The sequence below is a fragment of the Ascaphus truei genome, chromosome 1 (genome assembly GCF_040206685.1).
Source record: "Ascaphus truei isolate aAscTru1 chromosome 1, aAscTru1.hap1, whole genome shotgun sequence".
NCBI classification, from domain to species: domain Eukaryota; kingdom Metazoa; phylum Chordata; class Amphibia; order Anura; family Ascaphidae; genus Ascaphus; species Ascaphus truei.
The window spans coordinates 248,846,775-248,867,454 of record NC_134483.1 but is presented as its reverse complement, the minus strand read 5'-3'; the positions used below and the strand labels follow the sequence as shown (position 1 = coordinate 248,867,454).

Below are 20,680 nucleotides of genomic sequence, written 5' to 3'. Positions count from 1 at the left end.
AGGAAATGGACAAGAAGAGGCATTGTATCAGAATTATAAGGAATGTAACAAAAATTGTAAAAGGGCAATCAAATTAGCAAAAATGGATAATGAAAAAAGGATTGCAATAGAAAGTAAGATCAATCCTAAAAAGTTCTTTAAGTACCTTAATAACAAAAAACGAGAAAAGAAAATATAGGACCCTTTCAGTGTGAGATGGGTAGGCAGATTATTGGAGATAAGGAAAAAGCAGAGGTATTAAACAAATTATTTGCCTCTGTGTTTACCAGGGAAGAATCAAGTTCAACAGTAGCGCCACAGGAGGAAGCCACAACCTCCATATTAATGAACAATTGGTTAACTGAGGAAGAAGTTCATAAGCGGCTTGAAACAATTAATGTAAATAAGGCACCTGACCAGGTGGCATACATCCGAGAGTTCTCAAGGAGTTAAGTTCAGTAATAGCCAAACCATTATATTTAATATTCAAGGACTCCATTTTCACAGGCTCAGTACCACAAGATTGGCGTAAAGCAGATGTGGTGCCTATATTTGAAAAGGGAGCTAGATTACAACTGGGGAATAAATGGGGGTGAAGGTAGAGCACTCCAAAAGCAAAGGGCTGGAGGCAAAAATAAAAATAAACTACTTTATTGGGCAATTATGCCATGAGAACTGACAGACACAGTTAAAAAAACTCTGAAGCGTTTCCCGCCGTGGAGGCGCTTTATCAAAGAGTACTAGTGTTCATTCAATGCCTGGTAATATAGTGGTCTGATGTGAGTGCACACCTTCAAACCACATGATTTCAATTAGGTAATCAAGAGGTCAAAACATCATTAATTAAACAGCTCATGAACAAAGTTATAGAGCACAACTGGGGAATTACAGACCTGTAAGCCTGACTTCAATAGTTGGGAAACTACTTGAAGGTTTAATTCGGGATATTATTCAGGAATACCTCATGGAAAACAAAAGTATTGGTAATAGTCAGCATGGATTTATGAAGGACCTTATTTGTTTCTTTGAGGAGGTAAGTAGGAATGTAGACCAGGGTAATGCAGTTGATGTGGTCTACTTAGATTTTGCAAAGGCTTTTGATACGGTTTCACACAAGAGGTTGGTGTACAAGATAAAGAAAATTGGACTCAGTAATAATATATGCACCTGGATTGAAAACTGGGTAAAGGACAGACAACAGAGGGTTGTCATAAATTGAACTTTTTCAGGTTGGGCTAAAGTCGTGAGTGGAGTATCTCTGGGATTAGTACTGGGACCCCTGCTTTTTAACTTTTTTATTAATGACCTTGAGGTTGGCATCAAGAGCAAAGTCTCCATCTTTGATGATGATACTAAATTGTGTAAGGTAATAGAATCAGAGCAGGATGTAATTTCTCTTCAGAAGGACTTGGAGAGACTGGAAACGTGGGCAGGTAAATGACAGATGAGGTTTAATACAGATAAATGTAAGGTTATGCATTTGGGATGCAAGAATAAACTGGCGACTTACAAATTAAATGGGGATAAATTGGGGGAATCCTTGATGGAGAAGGATTTAGGAGTGCTTGTAGACAGCAGGCTTAGCAATAGTGCCCAAAGTCATGCAGTAGCTGCAAAGGCAAACAAGATCTTATCTTGCATCAAACGGGCAATGGATGGAAGGGAAGTAAACATAATTATGCCCCTTTACAAAGCATTAGTAAGACCACACCTTTAATATGAAGTACAATTTTGGTCACCACTCCTTGGAATAGACATTATGGAACTAGAGAGAGTGCAGAGAAGAGCCACAAAATTAATAAAGGGGATGAACAATCTAACTTATGAGGAGAGGCTAGCTAAATTAGATTTATTTACATTAGAAAAGAGGCGTCTAAGAGGGGATATGATAACTATATAGAAATATATTCGGGGACAATACAAGGAGCTTTCAAATAACTATTCATCTCACGGGCAGTACAAAGGACTCGGGGCCATCCCTTAAGGTTGGAGGAAAGGAGATTTCACCAGCAACAAAGGAAAGGGTTCTTTACAGTAAGGGCAGTTAAAATGTGGAATTCATTACCCATGAGACTGTGATGGCAGATACAATAGATTTGTTCAAAAAAAGGTTGGACATCTTTTATGAAAGGAAAGGGATACAGGGATATACCAAATAAGTAAACATGGGAAGGATGTTGATCGAGGGATTAATCCGATTGCCAATTCTTGGAGTCAGGAAGGAATTTATTTTTCCCCTTAATGGGGTTTTTTGCTTGCCTTCCTCTGGATCAATAAGTAAGTATAGATATAGGATAAAGTATCTGTTGTCTAAATTTAGCATAGGTAGAACTTGATGGACGTACGTCTTTTTTCAACATCATCTACTATGTAACTATGTAACTGCAGGCATTAGAGGAGATAACCAAGATTTACTTTTGGTGACCAGTCTTACACCAAACTCTACGGTTTCAAGTTCCAATGCAACAAAACTGGTTGTTCCCATTTCATGGTTTGATTAGCTTGCTTTTGTATTAAAGTGGCATTCCGGTGCCCAAATACTATATGAATTGTCATCAGCCAGTGATTTCAACACACACAGCTGATCGTCTAAAAAACAAAAAAAAAAACACCTTTCATTTAATTGAAGATCAGTGTGTGAGATTAAAGATGTACTAGGGTCAAAATATTACCGGAAAATCCAAGTAATGTAATTAATACTGTAGTTCTGAGAGTTTTTTTATGGAAAAAAAAACTACATTAAAAAAAAAAAAATTAAGTAAAACGATACTTGACTTTACCAATAATTGTGACGGCAGAAAGGATTCTTGGTATGAATACTAGTTGGGTAGGGACTCGATTTTGCTATAGGTTTGAATTATATGATAAAGTATGCGGGCAAAACAATGAAAAAGATTTAGGTTCGTGTGATTTGCAGTTATTTATGCAGATATTCTCATTTTGCTAGTTGGTAGATGTTTTTAGTTATTTATTAGAGTCTGCTAAACATTTACAATACTGGTGCAAAACCCCCGCAAAAGCAATTGCTAATTTCTCAAAGAAAATAATTCCATTCATTATAAATTAGATTTTTTAACTTAAGAAATCTGGAGTGTCAACCACTATAGTTTCCACCAATTTTGAATCAGTTAAAAATTAGTCCAACATGCTTAGTTATTGTTTGTAATGCTGAACTGTCAGTCCCTTGTATCCCAAATCAGTATGGGTTGGTGGCAGCATACTGTGAACATACAATATTTGTGGAAAAGAAGACAGTAAAATGAAGCAGAACCCATGTGACTTGCAGGAATCCGTTAAGTAAGGTCCCTTGTTGAGTAAGGGATAAGAAGTGACTGCATTTATACTGTATATAGTATGTGTTGCAAATTAAAATGCAAACCTGTCATTTCCCACAGATTCGCATTGATTTAGACTTCAGAGGAGACTCACTGATTTCCTTCTAAATGCAATTTTTGTGTCCAGGCCCCATATCTCATTGATTTGGTTAATTGGAGGTTGACATTTCTTAAAACTAAATGTGAACCATACAGTGAGTTTTTCAAACTGTTTTGATGTGAGGGGTAAGATACAGTAGGTGTAGGAGTTGAGGTGGAATGTGATGACTGCTGTAACACCACTAAAAGCAGAAAAGTGGTTGCCAAATCAAGTACATGGTGAGTTGTGATATGAAGAAAGCAAGCACAAATATTTATAATATATACATTTCTCATTGTTTCCCCAGACATCCTTAGGCCACGTCCAGTTTGATAACTGCAACTTTGAGAATGGGCAGCTACAGATCCACGCACCTGGCACGTGCCAGGTTAAGTTTTGCACTTTCAATCAGTCCAGCATACATTTCCACAATGTGGCCCTCAGTGTGCTTGAGAACTGTGAATTTGTCAACAGTGAAAACTCCTCTGTGACCGTGGAGGGCCCTCCCACGTCAGATAAAAATTGGGCTTGCAAACATCTCTCTGCCTTTGCCAAGTCCAGGAACATTTTGCTTAATGCATCTGAGGTGTCACTTTGTGGCCCAAGGAGCCCTGACTTCCTGGGTAATGGCTCACCAAATACGAGGACATGTGAGATAGTAGTTAATGGAGACCAAAGTCACTTACTTACTCGTGCAAAATCTCAACAGCTTGATGATAAAGCCAGTGATAAGGAGAATGAAATGAATGGGAACGTTTACACGTGCAAGGAAGGCGAAGCCATGACACTGGATACAGATTATAGTGATAGTGAACTGAGTGCAGTCAGCGAGAATGAAGAGGATGACCAGTCGGTGTACAAGCTGTCATACCAGTCGCATGGCTTGAGTCACATGCTAGCAAAGTCTATTCAGTGCAGGCCACAGACTAATGGACTCCTAACCCTGCAGAGCGACATGGCATTGAAAAGTTTGCAACACGAGTTGCAGAGGGACAAGGAGGCACAAGCTCTTGCCAGCACAGTGCAAGGATGTCTCATACGAAAGTGCCTTTTTAGGGATGGGAAGGGTGGAGTTTTTATCTGCTCTCAGGGGCAAGCCAGACTGGAAGGAAGCATCTTCAGGGACTTGACCTATGCAGTACGATGTATACAAAATAGCAAGGTATGACACTTGTTAGTGGGTGGTTGGGTAAAGGATATGAGAAATGTTAAGTGTATTTACTAAGCAGTGCTATTTCAAATGACACTATATGGCCCATTTAAGTCTGTGGGCTCGACGCGGTCTTCTGGCATCGGGAGGTGTCTTGTGGAATAACACTGCTTAATAAATATATGACATAATGTTTTCTTTAAATGTTCAATCCTTCAAAATTGAGAAAAACGCTGGTTATCAAACGTCTTTTAAAAACAGTAGTTGGCAATCTGTTTTCTTCAATCCTTATTTAACTTTGCCTAATCCCTAAATATACTTGAAAAAAGGAGACAGGGAAAGAACAGGCAATAAAGGTAGAAAAAAGATAGACTGGAGTAAATGTTAATGGAGAAACAAAAGAGAAGGGATAACTGATTATACAATAAATTTAGTGTTTACATATTTAGATAATTATTCCAAATAAAGAACCAGTCATTTATAGGACCAAAGTGAACTAATGAAAGTGGCCTATTTAATGGATTACTATGTATAGGTGACTTGCACCTTTAAAAAAAAGTTGAGTACAATATGAGTTGTCATTTTAAAATCTGTTTGTTTATTTTACTTTGAATGTTACCATGGTAACAGAATTTCTCAATGTCTTCATTTTTCTTTATCTGTATTTAACAGACTGTTTGGCTACTAATTAATAGGCTGTCAAGTCACTTCCCCATGCCTGATCAGATTTTCATCAGAATCATTTGAATTTCTCTAGCGCTGGGAAGAAGCTTCACAGCATATTGAATAAGGGGCCTTTGTGTGTACTGACCAATTGTAAATCCCCACTGGTTTTCCTTTCCACTATTTGTAAAGTAGTTATGATGTTATCAATAGGTACGCCAATAAGAGTGTGGCATAGTTTGCATCTGGTAAAAAGGAGTTCTTTAGGACTTTAAGAAAATAAAAAAACACTCCTTTTTCACAGGAAACAAAAAAATAAAAACTTTTGCTTGTAGACCGTTGTTTAGATAATACAGATATAGCCCCAATTACATTGTTACCCCAATTAACGTGAAGTAACACCCAAAATAACACATTGAATAATGCATGTGTTATCTCCTTAGTGATTATTTTCAATAGGGCTACTTTGAAAAAACGTGCCGGCATTAGCAGGACAAGTAAAGTCTGATACATCTGTATTTATCTATGCAGGGCCCCTTTAAAAAAACAAACCAAGTAATTGGTATAACAGATATCTAATTAATTGGTGACTTAAGAGTGGAGGTGGATGACATTTTCACCCACATTTGTGAAAATGTTAAAAATGGGAATTTCACAGCTTGAACACAGCATATTACTTGGGTTCAACAAAGACTTTAAACTTTAGAAAGGTAGATTTTAATAAACTGAGGACTAATCTACAAGGAATACATTGGGATGATGATTTTGCAGGGGGAAATGTGGAAGATAAATGAGCAGTCTTTAAAACATTGTTAGAAAAGCACACTTATCAGTGTATACCTTTGGGTAATAAATATAAAAGAAATAAGTCAAAACCAATGTGTCTAAATAAACAGGTAGGGGAGGAAATGGAAAAGAAGAGGCAGACGTTTAGATTCTTGAAGTCAGAAGGGACCGAGGCATCGTATCAGAATTATAAGGAATATAAAAAAAGTTACAAAAGGGCAATCAAATTTGCAAAAAATGGATAATGACAAAAGGGATGCAATAGAAAGTAAGATCAACCCTAAAAAGTTATTTAAGTACCTTAATAACAAAAAAAAAATCAGAAAAGAAAATATAGGACCCTCTCAGTGTCAGATGGGCAGGCAGATTATTGGAGATAAGGGAAAAGCAGAGGGATTAAACAAATTCTTTGCCTCTGTGCTTACCAGGGAAGAATCAATTGCAATAGTAGTGGCGTGGGAGGAAGCCACAACCTGTATATTAATAAACAATTGGTTAACTGAAGAAGAAGTTCATAGGTGGCATGATAAAATTAAAGTAAATAAGGCACCTGGCTCTGATGACTTAAATCCAACAGTTCTTAAGGAGGTAAGTACAGTAATAGCCAAAACATTACATTTAATATTCAAGGACTCAATTTCCACAGGCTCAGTACCACAAGATTGGCATAAAGCAGACATGTTTCCTATATTTAAAAAGGGAGCTGGATCACAACCAGGGTATTACAGACCTGTAAGCTTGACAGCAATAGACGGGAAGCTTCTTGAAGGTTTAGTACAGGATACTATTCAGGAATTCATAATGGAAACCCACATTATTAGTAATTGTCAGCATGGATTTATGAAGGATAGATAATGCCAAACTAACCTTATTAGTTTCTTTGAGGAGGTAAGTAGGAATTTAGACCAGGGTAATGCAGTTGATGTGGTCTACGTAGATTTTGCAAAGGCTTTTGATACAGTCCATACGAGGTTAGCTTATAAAATAAAGCAAATTGGACTCAGTAAACATATATGCACCTGTATTTAAAACTGGTTGAAGGATAGGCAACAGAGAGCTGTCATAAATTGAACTGTTTCAGGTTGGGATAAAGTTGTGATTGGAGTACCTCAGGGATCGGTACGGAGACCCCTGATTTTTAACTTGTTTATAAATGGCCTTGAGGTTGGCATAAAGAGCAGTGTCTATATCTTTGCTGATGACACTAAATTGTGTAAGGCAGTAGGATCAGAGCAGCATTTAATTTCTCTCCAGAAGGACTTGGATAGACTGGAAACTTGGGCAGGTAAATGGCTGATGAGGTTTAATTCAGATAAATGTAAGGTTATGCATTTGGGAAACAAGAATAAACAGGTGACACAAATGAAAAGGGGTTACATTGGGGGAATTCTTGATGGAGATGGATTGAATTTATTTATTTATAAAATGTTTTACTACCTCTCGTTTTCAAGTATGTTCGGGGCATAGAGTTATGATGACAAATAATACATGGTTACAAATACATAGTTACATAAGTGAACAGGGTTATACATTGTATACGACATTGCATGCACAGTTGAAGATAATATATATTATAGGTTTATGTAACATATATGGACCAGATTAAAATGTGAGCCAGTTTTAGTTTTGAAAGAATTTAGACTGGGGGTGGCTGTGAGAGTCTCCGGTAGATTGTTCCCGTTTTGGGGTCCACGGAAAGAGAAGGATGAGCGACCGGATATTTTGTTGAACCTTTGAATTTAGGAGTGCTTGTAGACAGCAGGCTTAGCAATAATGCCCAAAGTCATGCAGTAGCTGCAAAGGCAAACAGGATGTTATCTTGCCTTAAACAGGCAATACATAGATTGAAGGGAAGTAAACATAATTATACCCATTTATGAAACATTCGTAAGACCACATCTTGAATATGAAGTACAATTTGGGAACCACTCCATAGAAAAGACAATATGGAACTAGAGAGAGTGCAGAGAAGAGCCACCAAATTAATAAAGGGGATGGACAATCTAACTTATGAGGAGAGGCTAGCTAAATTAGATTTGTTTACATTAGAAAAAAGGTGTCTAAGAGGGGATTTGATAACTATATTCATATATATTCGGGGACAATACAAAGAGCTTACAAAACAACTATTCATCCCAAGGGCAGTACAAGGACACGGGTCATCCCTTAAGATTGGAAGAAAGGTGATTTCACCAGCAACAAAGGAAAGGGTTCTTTACAGTAAGGGCAGTTACAATGTGGAATTAATTACCCATGGAAACTGTGATGGCAGATACAATAGATCTCTTCAAAAAAAGGTTGGACATCTTTTTAGAAAGGAAAGGTTTTAGGTTAATAATAACTACAAAAGAGGCCCAAATTGACTTAGATCCACCCTGCCTGGTGTCTGCAGTCCGCTCCCGCTGTGGTGGTGTCATGATGTGCTCACCACAAACAAGGCGTGACCACGGGGCTGAGGTGGGGATGGATATAAACACCACGCACAGCCGCGTGGGCGCGTCAGGAGTCTAGGTGCGTCAAGGTAGCCAGGTCTGGGTTGGAGAGGTACGGATAGTCAATATACTTGCCGGGGTCTGGGTGGGAGAGGTACGGATCGTTGCAGGTACTATTAGCTGGGGTCCGGGCTGGAGAGAGGAGAATAGTCGTCGTACGGATGCCGAGGTCAGGGTACAGAAGAGCGGAGTCCGAAACAAGCCCGGTGTCATGCTGTGCTCACGACAAACTAGACGAGAACCCGGTACTGAGATGGGAATAACAATAAACACCAGCTACAGGCACGGGGGCAACGTCCGGAGTATAGGATAGTCTTGGTAGCCAGGTCTGGGGCTGAGAGGTCAGGGTAGGAGTCAAAGTAGGAGAGGTCGGATCGTAGAGGGTACCTTACGTTGGAGGTCAGGGTTGGAGAGAGGAGGATCATCGAGGCGCAAAGCCATGGTCAGGGTACGAGAAGAGCAGAGAGTCAAAGGCAGCCGAGTTCAGTATTCCAGATAAGCGAATGGTCAAAGGCAAGCCAAGTCGGTACACAAGGGTTTAATCTAGGAAGCAAGGCAACAGGACAGGGACAAGGCAGGATCAGCAGAGGCAAACACAGAGTAACACAATCTATGCTCAGCCAAAGTGCCTATGGCACAGCTGAGCATATATTAGCTTGATTAGCCAATCCCCATTGGGGGTGGCGCAGAGGCGCGGCCTCCACGGAAGCCTGTGATAGGCTGGAGCCAATGAGCAGGTGCAGCTGCTTGTATCAGCTGATGAATGTTATTGCCACGGAGCTTGAGGGTGTGGTGCACTTGTCACGTGCGCCCGCTGCGCACTGGGAGCGTGCGGCATTATCCGGAGGCGGAGCCCAATTCTGCAACGTGAGATGACATCACCGCTGTGCGCATGCGCGCTGTGCATGTCAGGAGAGGAGTACGGGTTGAAGGTGCCCCATGCGTGCGTGGAGCTGCACGAGAGGAAACGTGGGGTAGGCGTGCGTCCGTAATCCTCACACCGAATCAATAACAGAGATCTGCGAACAAGAGGACAAGACAAGACTGTGAGGCTAGGAAACAATGGAACATAGAATTATGCTCAGCCAAGGTGCCAGTGGGGCAGCTGAGCATAAGTAGGAGTGAGCAACTAATGAGAAATCTGCAGCGTGGAGGTGCGTCAGCAGCAAGAGACGTGGTTGGTGAATCTGGAGCAGAAATCAGGTGTGATGAGGATTCCTGATAGTTTCTGAGGAGGGACGTGTGTGCGCCGAACGCGCGAAGCGTGTGCACGCCCCCGACATCGGCGTGAGAATGCGAACCAGGAGTAGAGGCATAAAGCCTGGAGCGGGGTACGCACGTGCGTGAGCCGCCCGCGGAGCGGTCCCCGACAGAGTGGCGTCCCTACCAGCGGCGAAGCGGGGAAGACGGGAGCAGGGAACGGAGGTGAGTGGGTAGCACGCTGAGGGCAGCGTGACTCCCCGATCCTTACAGTACCCCCCCTTCAAGAGCGACCTCCGGGCGATTCCAGGCAGGCTTGAGAGGATATTTCTGATGAAAAGCCCGTACGAGTCTGGGAGCGTAAAGATGGAATTGAGGGACCCAGAAGCGTTCCTCCGGTCCAAAACCTTTCCAGTGGACCAGATACTGTATAGAAGTTTGATGGAACTGGCATTTTTCCAGTTTGGCAAAAAATGATTTTCACGAAGGTGTAATAATAGCTGTTTGACGTGGCCGATGTGTTCTTGGAGAGATTTGGAAAAATTCATGATGTTGTCCAAGTAAACAATAAGGAACTGATTAAGAAGATCCCTGAAGATCTCGTTGATGAAGTCTTGGAAGACAGCAGGGGCATTGCAGTGGCCGAAGGGCATGACTAGGTACTCAATGGCCGTCTCGTTGTTGAAGGCCGTTTTCCATTCGTCCCCCTGGTGAATCCTTACCAAATTGTAGGCACCCCGCAAGTCCAACTTGGTGAAGATGGTAGCCCCTTGAAGACAATCGAAGGGTGCTCCACCGGATAGGTTCTTTATTGGTCCAGTCTATACGGGGATTATGGCGTTGAAGCCACAGAAGGCCCAGTATCACTTAGACGGAAGGGGTGTAAATCACGTCTAGATGGATCTCCTCCCTATGATCCTCACCGGTCTGTAAGTGGAATAGAATAGTCTGCAAAGAAATGAAGGCTGGTTGTAATGGCCGACCATCGATGGAAGTTTGGGATCTTGATGTATGAGGCTGGGGGCAATCTTACCGGGATCCTCTTGCGGACAAGCGGGATGTTATTTCCTCTAAACGAAGCCTTGGTCGATAAAGTTGCCTCCAGAACCTGAATCCACAAAGGCTAAGGCGGTGGTCTGAAAACACTTACCGGTAAGAGAAACTGGGACGAATATTCTGGTTGGCAAGGTCTTTTTGGTGATAGGGGAAGTGGAGAGTGTTCCCAAAGAGATTCCCCTGGACTTCAATGGGAGCTGGCTTTTCCCGACTTGTGAGGGCAGAGAAAAGTACCTGATGTCCGGAGTGGCCACAATACAGACAGAGTCCGGCACTGCTTCTCAGAAGGAGACAATTTATTGCCACCCAGTTGCTTGGGTTCAGGAGTGTCGGAGAGAGAAGAATCCGGCTTTTCGTGGTGGAAAGAAGATGATCTGGGAGCGAGTTGGCGATGACAGGAGCGTTCGGACCTCTTTTCTTGCAACCGTTGGTCTACACGGATGCAGCAGCAATAAGATCCTCAAGATCCGTTGGGCGCTCGTGCCGCAAGTTCATCTTTTAGTGACTCCGAAAGGCCCTGCCAGAAGGCCGATGACAACGCCTCGTTATTCCAACCGGTCTCCGTAGCGATGGTACGAAACTCAAGAGCGTATCTGGCAACCGGATGGTTTCCCTGAGAGATATGAGAAAGTGAGGAAGCAGCAGTTACCTTGCGACCAGGTGTGTCAAAGACTCTACTGAATACCCTGGTGAATAGTCCGATGTCTTGAGTTAGGTCCGATCTTTGTTCCCAGATGGGGGAAGCCCAGGCCAGAGCGTTGTCAGTGAGTAGTGAGATAATATACACCATCTTGGATCTGTGGGAAGGAAAGCGAGAAGGCGTGATCTCGAACTGGATGAAGCATTGATTCAAGAACCCTCGGCATTCATGCGGATCTCCAGCATAGTGGTTGGGAGTCGGGACTTGGGGTTCAGAATTCGTAGTCACAGACATACGGGTAAGTGTAGGGGTGGTAGGACCCGACAGAAAGGAGTAGGAAGAGGTGCTTGCGCCTGGACAAAGAGAGAGAGAAGGTTCTGTTGTAGCAAATCCATACGTCGGTCGTTCCGTTCTAGATATTTCTCTATTTTAGAGAACATGTTGACATGCGTGCTCAAGACTTGCCCCACCTCGGCGGGGTCCATGTTTGTGTGGCTGAGCACGATGTGCTCATGCAACAAGGCGTGACCGCGGGGCAGAGGTGGGGATTGATATAAATACCACCCACAGCCGCGTGGGTGCGTCTGGAGTGTAGGTTGGTCAAGGTAGCTGGGTCTGGGTTGGAGAGGTACGGATAGTCGATATACTTGCCGGGGTATGGGTGGGAGAGGTATGGATCGTTGCAGGTACTATTAGCCGGGGTGTGGGTTGGCGAGAGGAGAATAGTCGTTGTACGGATGCCGAAGTCAGAGTACAGAAGGTGTCCAAAACAAGTCGGGTCAATAACAGAGCTGCGAACACGAGGACAAGACAAGGCTGCGAGGCTAGGAAGCAATGAACACAACGGAACATTGAATTATGCTCAGCCAATTTGCCAGTGGGGCAGCTGAGCATAAGTAGGAGTGAGCAACCAATGAGAAACCAGCAGCGAGGGACGTGGTTGGTGAATCAGGTGGGATGAAGATTCCTGAGCATTTCTGAGGAGGAGGAACCTGTGTGTGCCGAACGTGTTCTGCGCCTCCACAAACAATGCGTGAAAACACAAACCAGCAGTTGAGGCATAACACCTGGAGCAGGGTACATACGCGAGCCACCCGCGGAGCGGTGTCCCTACCAGCGGCAGGAGCGGGGAAGACGGGAGCAAGAAGCGGAGGTAAGTGGGGAGCGCAGAGGGTCCAGGCTGGTTACGGTCTACGAGGAGATAGAGCGCCGAGAGTGCCGGTGTAACCATCGCCAGTCTGTGACAGAGAGGATTCGGTGAGTGCGGGTTAAGCGGTGCAACCGTTCCGCCTGTGCTGCGGTTGCTGGAGTTGCCAGAGTTCGTGGACCTACCTCTTCACCAGAGTCCCGCTTCTTGAAGATGATCTAAGTCACGTGAGCCCCGAGGAAACACGCCGTCTGGCGGGACCGATCCGGAGGATGGGGAGGCTGCTGGAGAGCGCAGCCATAGCGTACAAAGGAAAGTAAATGCAGCAAGGCTGTGTCAGAATCTGTGAACCTCGGCGCGCTCCTCACTTACCACAACCCGCGTCCTCCGCTTCTTCCGCCATCTGCAGCACATCTCGCCTGCCGGCGAATTCCAGCATTAAATATAGGGGCACGCGCGGACTACACTCTGCAGTATATGCTGTCCCGCTGGCCCTGTCTCCAGGCTACGCTTGCGCGGTGATGCCACCGTCATGCAGTGCGCACCCACTATGCGCGGCACTCGCACACATGCGCAGAACCTTCCGCGCTCCTCTGCCTGTACTACACCTGTTGCTAAATCCTCTGCCTAGTATACACCTGTGCTGATTATCTCCAGCCAACCATAGCCAGGCATACTACTGAGTATGCTCCACTCTCATTGAACAATCTCCCTTTATATGCTCAGCTGCCACACTGGCAAATTGGCTGAGCATAAACCTTCCTGCTAGCGAAGTGTGCACTGCTGTCTTGCCTCCACAGTCTTGTCCTGCTCCTAGTTCTTTGTTCCTTGTTCCTGAACCTGGCCACTCTTCCGGACTCCACTCTTTTGTTCTCCTGACCTCGGCTACGTACGACCATCATCACCTCTCCAATACTGACCTCGGCAACGTACCACGATGATCCGCCTCTCTCCAATCCAGACCACGGCTAAGTACCTTATATGATCCGCTAATCTCCAACACCGACCTTGGCAAATATTACTGACCATCCAGATCTCATCTAGACCCTGACCAAGCTACACTCCAGACGCGCCCATGGGTTGGTGGTATATCAAATCCCCACCTCGGCCTCACGGTCACGCCTTGTTTGTGGTGAGCACTCTGTTACTGGCTGTCATAAAGGAGTAATCTCACCACCCCTTTGGGGAGCTGTTAGGCAGGAGACACAGCCAGACATATACCTCTCACTTCCCAGAGGTCCCGGCTCGACAGGCCAATCCATCTGAGGTTGGGGAAGGTCGTGCCCCAGGTCAAGGGGGGCTGCGACGGGGTGGATGCAGAGAGACACAGACCCACTGGACTGTAGCTGTCAGGAAACTGACAAGTGGCTGGGAACTTGGCCTGTGGAGCTAGGCCACTAAATACAAGATGGCCGTCTCAGCCTAATGATACAGTGAAGCGCAGAGGAGCACCACATTCAGCTTACCTGTACCTTTTAAATAGAGTACAAGCCGCAGAGGGTCTGATCTCACCGATACAGGGTTGAGGTAATGCCCAGAGAGCCAGCTGGTTGATGAGACCTGGAGGAGAGGGAGAAAACTGGTGATCAGCAATCAGACACCAGTTAAAGGTACGTATGCTATGTAAACTACGAGCTCCATCCCGGCTTGGGCTTTGAAAGCTGCTAAAAGGAATGACTCCGTAATTAACTCACCCAAAATAAGTTGCAGCTCTCTTAAGGCAATATGGCTCCAAAAGTAGATAAAACAAAGAAACAAAAAGAAACTCAGAGTGAACTGAGAGACTACTTTAAGAAACCTACGGCAGATGACCAATCTCAACCGGCCACTCCGCAATCTGAGTCCGAATCAGACAGAGAGTTTGAGTCCATGCCCTCCACTAAAAAAAGACATGTTTGACATCCACAAAAACATTAAACATCTATTTGATAATACAGTAGCAGAGATGAAAAAGGAAATCTTGGGTCTGGGAGAACGTACAGACTCGGTAGAGAAGGAAATAGACGAGGTGGTCGTCCATCAGAAGCAAATGGGTGCGTTGATGAAGGAGGTCAAGGCACAGATTGCGGACCTGAAGGAGAAACAAGAGGACACAGAAAACAAAGAGCACCGAAACAATGTCAGGATCAAGGGAGTCCCAGAGACGATCCAGGATGTGGAGGACTTTATGGGCCGCTGGCTAAGAAAAACACTACCAGACTTCACGGAAGAATCCCTTCGATTAGACAGGTGTCACAGGGAGTTAAGGATTAGACCGCAGCTGGGAGAAAGACCTCGGCACGTGATTGCCAGGTTTAATTACTTTCAGTTGAAGGAAGCTTTCACGACCGGTACGAGAAGTCCCGACCAATTGAGTTTTGAGAACGCTCCCCTTCAAGTGTTCACAAATCTGTCACCTATCATCCTAAACCGAAGAAGAAATCTAAAAGAGGTGACGGCGAGCCTGCAATTGGCGGGTGTCAAATATCGCTTGGCCTCCCCTTCAGACTCCAGGGGATTAAGGAGGGCAATATTCTTTCAATCAGATACCCGGAGGAGGGCCCGACCAGTCTATGTAAATTGGGGTTAGCAACATTAGATGAGGGAGGCCAAACTACAAGTCTCCCAGAGTGATTTAAAAAAAAAAACTGGACAACCCACCAATCAAGGAGGGACTGGATGCCGCAGATACCTGCTACAAAGGTTCTTTTTGGTTTGTAGATCCAGTATCCGTTTTATGTAGCTGAATAAAGGATTTTTTAAGTTATTTTTTCGCTGGTGAGTCTTAGTTTTGCATGAGGAGCGGCTGTTTTCCTGATCTCATCATTTTTGCTTTATGATTCTACAATCAGCAGACGCTGATTACCCACCTGGGTACAACGTGAAGCCAGGAGATCCAAAGGGACGGTACTAATCGTGAGTAGAGGAATACTCCATACCAACTGTAACAGGGATTTATCCCTGTTAACAAATTTACCTCTAATCCAGCAGTGTGCTGGTGAATTGCACACCAGCAATTAACCAACTCCACCTGGCTGATTAGAGCTATCTAAGAAATAGCCTGTTCTGAGACAGGAAGGGGGGATTCCTTAGTCACAATTGGGGGCTGAACCAAGGAAGGACAGGCAGATTTTTGATTAGTCCACACTGGACTGACCAGTGGAACAGATGTCTTAAGCTGCAGAAGAACTGGACTGTATGCTGATAGCAAGACAAGTGGACCAGACCTATAATCCTGGACAGACATTGCATTAGCACACAAAGGTGCTGACCCAGGAGAGCAGAGAGACTTCCCCTACAGCTACAAGAGACAGATAAGACTTTCTTTTGGGACTGTTATATATCTGCATAAATGTACATATATTTGGCGCTGGTAATTAGCTTAGCTAACCACCAATTTAGAGAGGGCTGGACTACATGTGTAGATATTCTCCAAAGTGGAGCAGGTTTTCTTTTGCTTATTTTGAATGCTTTTGCTGTGTTAAAGGGACAGGCGCAATAAAGCCTAATTTTAGTTTCACTTTAAAGGTCTCCATTGCGTACCTCTGCATAGTCTCTTACACCAATATACTAGGATAGTATATTAATGCAGCCGTGCCAGTGTACTTGGGCTATTAGTTCCGCGTTTGGCGAATTAAGCGGGTCTGCTCCGTGTCTACCCTTCCCCCTCTCCTTACTGGGCTCATCTCCGGTTTGCTCCATACTGATCACTACATTGCTACAACGACATATTTTGCTATAAGATATCCAGCTGTCCTGTGAGCTCACAGACGGATTTTTGTGTTTCTACGAAGGAGACACGGCCAATCTAATTTCTGCTATGATCAGGGATTTGTTCCCAGGGGAGAGGCTGTTTTTCATCTGGATGAAAATAATAGGGGACACCAGCTCGCTCAGGCTGGGGGGGATTGTCGACTTCTCTGTCTCGTAGTGAAATGGGGTAGTCCATAATTTGGTTGTGGGAGGTCTCACGTGATAGTCTGGGGAGGGGGGAGGCCATGGTCAACCCTTCATTCTTTGAGGCTGAAGCCAGCTATCTGCCCCTAAAATCGTGTGTTTTGGGCCAATTCTGTATGTGATGTATCTGGTTAGCTACAGCTAAGACTATATGTTTTCAGCCTCGTATGCACGCTAGCATGGCGGATACATTTAGCAGGTTTTTACCCTTAAGGGGAAAAGCCTCAGAATGGTGGTATGTCTAAGAGGGACCTTTATTTGGATATTGGGGGGGAAATGGTACGGGACATGTAAATAATGTAGGTACTTTTATTCCCAATAACATTGTATTTTCCCCCAGCCAGCATGCTTGTATTGTGGGTTGTGTGTAGGCATTTCTATGGAGGCAGACTCGGTAATTCAATCAGCTGAAGTGCCTGCATAGAAATGTGGATTGAGACAAAGGCTGGGAGCGGCGAGGTGCTGAGACATTGGGTGAGTGGGGAAGGGCAGACAATCAAGTCCAGGGATGGGCTTTCAGAGTCTTTGTTCCCTGCAGACTGAGGTGCCTACCCAGCGGGAGGTATAGGGCTGGCCAGGGGGAGCTGTTGCAGGGTTTTAGCCCCGTAGGCACAGTTGCCATTGGCCAGTTCGAATTCCCCACTTCCCAGTAGCTCCGTCACCACGGAGCGGTCTTGAGTGCCTCCACACACCCCCTTCTCTGGCATTGGTTGCACCATCTCTATCCGTGCTCTGGTTGGCCGGCGGCTCACTCCCCATGTAAAGGATAGCCACCTTTGAGGCTATAAGCTCTTCGGGGCAGGGCTTTCCTTTCCTATTGTCTGATTTTGCTGGGCTTATTGTATTATTATAATTCACCATACTGTATACTTTGTAAAGCGTTGAGTACACTTTTGGCGCTTTATAAATAAAGATAGTGCGCCAAGGACTTTTTCTCTTTGTTTACTGTTTTGTCTCTAGCCTCATGGATAGGCTTGTTGTTTATTCCTAGGCAGCCCCCCCCCCCCTCTCATTAACTCTTGGTGACTGTGGGGTCTTTTTGCTATATTGGTTATCCTTGCACAATTAGGGTTAATCAAATTTCACAATATTTGTTATCATTACACTGATTTGCATTTATGTTTGTTGGTTATCACGTTATGTAAATAGGTTGAGCGCTTAGTATATGTTTTAGGTTCTCTTTTCCTTCATCATATAAATAAAGACATACAATACACCGAGGGTTATGCAAGGAGCGCTGCTGATCCGAGTACCAGACAGAGTGTGGAGTTTGACGTTGTTCAACTGGCGGAATATTTCAGAGTGTCTGCTGTGTGTTCAGCACTTTGAGATCCAGGACGAGAAGCGGACAGGGCAAGTCTTCTTGAAGCAGGCCCCTGCATCTAGCGAGGCAAGAGTCTACTCCCCAGGCCCCCGGTTGGTATTGTATCTTGTGATTGTGTATCTTGTTTTGTCTGCTGGTGTGCCAGAATAAACCTCATTTTATTCAGCAACTTTGTCCCGTCTGGTGCTAGTGATCTCGGTGGTTTTGGTGTGAAAGTACTGGTCTCCCGTGACCGTTACGGTAAAATGTTTATTTTTAAAATAAAAAATAGTCCAAGGAGCATAGTGACTTTAATGCAACAATCCCATCACAATAGAAATCACATCCATTTTAAATTCTGTTGCTCATTTTTGGAGATGTCATTTACTGCAAATTTGTCTCCCGGTGTGGTTAATATGGTCGCTGTCATAACATAACAGAGCTTGCTGTCATAACAACTGATGCAAATTAAATAAAAATAAAAAAACAGGTGAAACTAGAATTTGGTCAGCGCAACATGACCAGGTTATGTAATTATTTCATTTTTGTTTTTGGTTGGATTGCCGCTTTAAATTTCACTTTTAATGGAAACTGTTTTTTTGCCATTGTATTGTGAGACTGTAATTACCCACAAACTTGAATGTTGATCTTGGGTTTAATGGTTGGTTTGTATACCCTGACATACTCTTTTGAAAATGTCCTCCCTGCAGTTTAATGCTTAAATGGAGTGTTATGGATTTGTCCATTGTAGCAGGTTTCCACTGTACAATAAGCACCTTAGCCAGACTACAATATCTTGTATGAATATAAGCACAGTGTATGTACAGTATAGAGTTGTGATTCTTAACATACATGAAGTTAGTGTAAGCAGACTAATCAATATAAATATGTACTGAAAATAAATAGGATATTTGCAGATCGCTATAAAAGAATGTGTCCCTTATCTTGAAATGTGCCTCTTTATTCCAGAAATACGATGTACATTTTAGGCCATATTTACAAAGTTGTGCTACTCCATTAGATACCTTATAGCACCGGGAAACATTGTACGTAACTTGCAAATTATCCATTTTTGATTGTACAGATTAATTCATGTTTTGCAGTTAGAGGCTTGTGCCTGTGGATAATCAGCCTACTGTACTTACCTTTACTTTATTAGGTAATTATGTTAAAGAACGATATTTGCCACTGCAAAGCATCAGGAGTTTTTTTGCGCCTGGCAGCCGGAGGTCTTCTTGCCGACAATAACATCCATTCAAACACGGAAGCGGGAGTGGATATCCGCAAAGGAGCAAATCCTCTAATATTGGTACGTGACAACGGATTTAAATCCCCTAACTGCTTTGGTGAACATATTCCCAATGTTCCTAATATATTTGCCATTACAACAACTGTATATTTTGTTTACTTATCTCTGTTTCACAATCCTTTGCCCATTTGGCCAGCTCTCTCCCTATTTATGAAGGAGACTGCATGAACAATGTATTATAATTTTGCTGTCTTCCTCAAAATAATTCCCTTCCAGTCAATGGAAGTTTATTCAGTCTTACATATTTTCACTCCAAAATTCCATACAAGAAGAGTTTAGTGTCTCCGGTTGGCCAGTGTATACCAGCTTCTAGATCAGGGGTGTGCAAAGTAGGGGGCGCAAGATTTTTCATGGGGTTGCAGAAGCCCTTAAATTAAATGCCGGGGATCTTGTGAGGCCTCTGCAATGTCTCCTACCTTGTCTTCGGTGACGTGTCGCCATGGCAACGCCGCTTGGTCGCGTGACACCACGTTGCCATGGCAACGTGACTTCGCCATGCCAATGTGACATCAACGTGACCCCCACGGCATCATTTGACGCTGAGGACAAGGAAGGAGGGGGGCGCGAGCCGGTAAGGAGAGCAGGGGGAAAAGTTTGTGCATACCTGTTCTAGATCATGGGTGGCCAACTCCAGTCCTCAAGGGCCACCAACAGCCAGGTATTGGGGATTTCCCTGCTTCAGCTGAAGCAGGGATATCCCCAATACCTGACTGTTGGTGGCCCTTGAGGACTGGAGTTGGCCAACCATGATCTAGAACAGGGGTGCGCAAACTTTTATATATATTATTTTTCATTCAATATGTGCATCAATACAATCTACACACTGACAAGTTATTAGCTACGTTTCTAATCGATCCGTTCTCCTGTAATCGATCACTGAAGATTCGGCTGGGGGTTCAATAAATGCATCTTGGGTAATCTTCTGCTGCACTGACAGCCAAAGTTCTGTGAGGAAGATCATGTGACCAGGCAGGCACTAGATTCAATTGGTTCACTGCTAGAGGGGGCAGGGCTCAATAAGTTTCAGAAGGGGAAAGGGATGTGACTTTGTAAATTGTTGCTATAGGAACAGAAATGCTTGTTACATTAGAATACATTAAAATGTCTTTAAAATTGTGTATTTTTAAAAAAAAAATTAATGCTACAAGTATTTTCTCATAGTATAAAACAGATTTTTTAAATAAATAAATAAAATAAAACACATGTAGGTTATTGTTTGAACTGCAGCTTTCACTCAGAGCCCAGTGTAATGTAAAGGTTCATAAAGATCATGAATTGTATCACTTTTTTTTATGAGGTGAACTTCTGGATATATGCTTCTGGGGGCAGCATTTTCACCTGCGGTTTTATTTATATTTATTTACCTTAGGTGTAAAGCAGGGAGTCTCTTTAGCTGAATCGCATTAATTTCGGCTTCAGGGACCTCATATTACTCCATATTGTATACCCTCAGCCAGAGCAGCGACGCCTGGGCATGCTATATGATGGTTTAAAGGTTCCACGTCACGTGGGCCAAGAGGAAGCCATGAAGTCATCATCGCTTGCTGCTTTCTATTGACCCTCATTACACTGGACCTTTAAACCTGCATTAGATAGCAGGCATCA

General features: G+C 43.8%; 1 protein-coding gene across 1 annotated transcript in view; it reads left to right on the top strand.

The window, feature by feature from the left end:
* Positions 1 to 20,680, top strand: part of FBXO10 (F-box protein 10) — a 230,830-nt gene that overhangs the window by 71,503 nt on the left and 138,647 nt on the right. Inside the window, 2 exon segments of the mRNA XM_075602769.1 lie at positions 3,701 to 4,555; positions 18,926 to 19,075. Of these exon segments, the coding sequence (XP_075458884.1) occupies positions 3,701 to 4,555; positions 18,926 to 19,075 (1,005 nt within the window).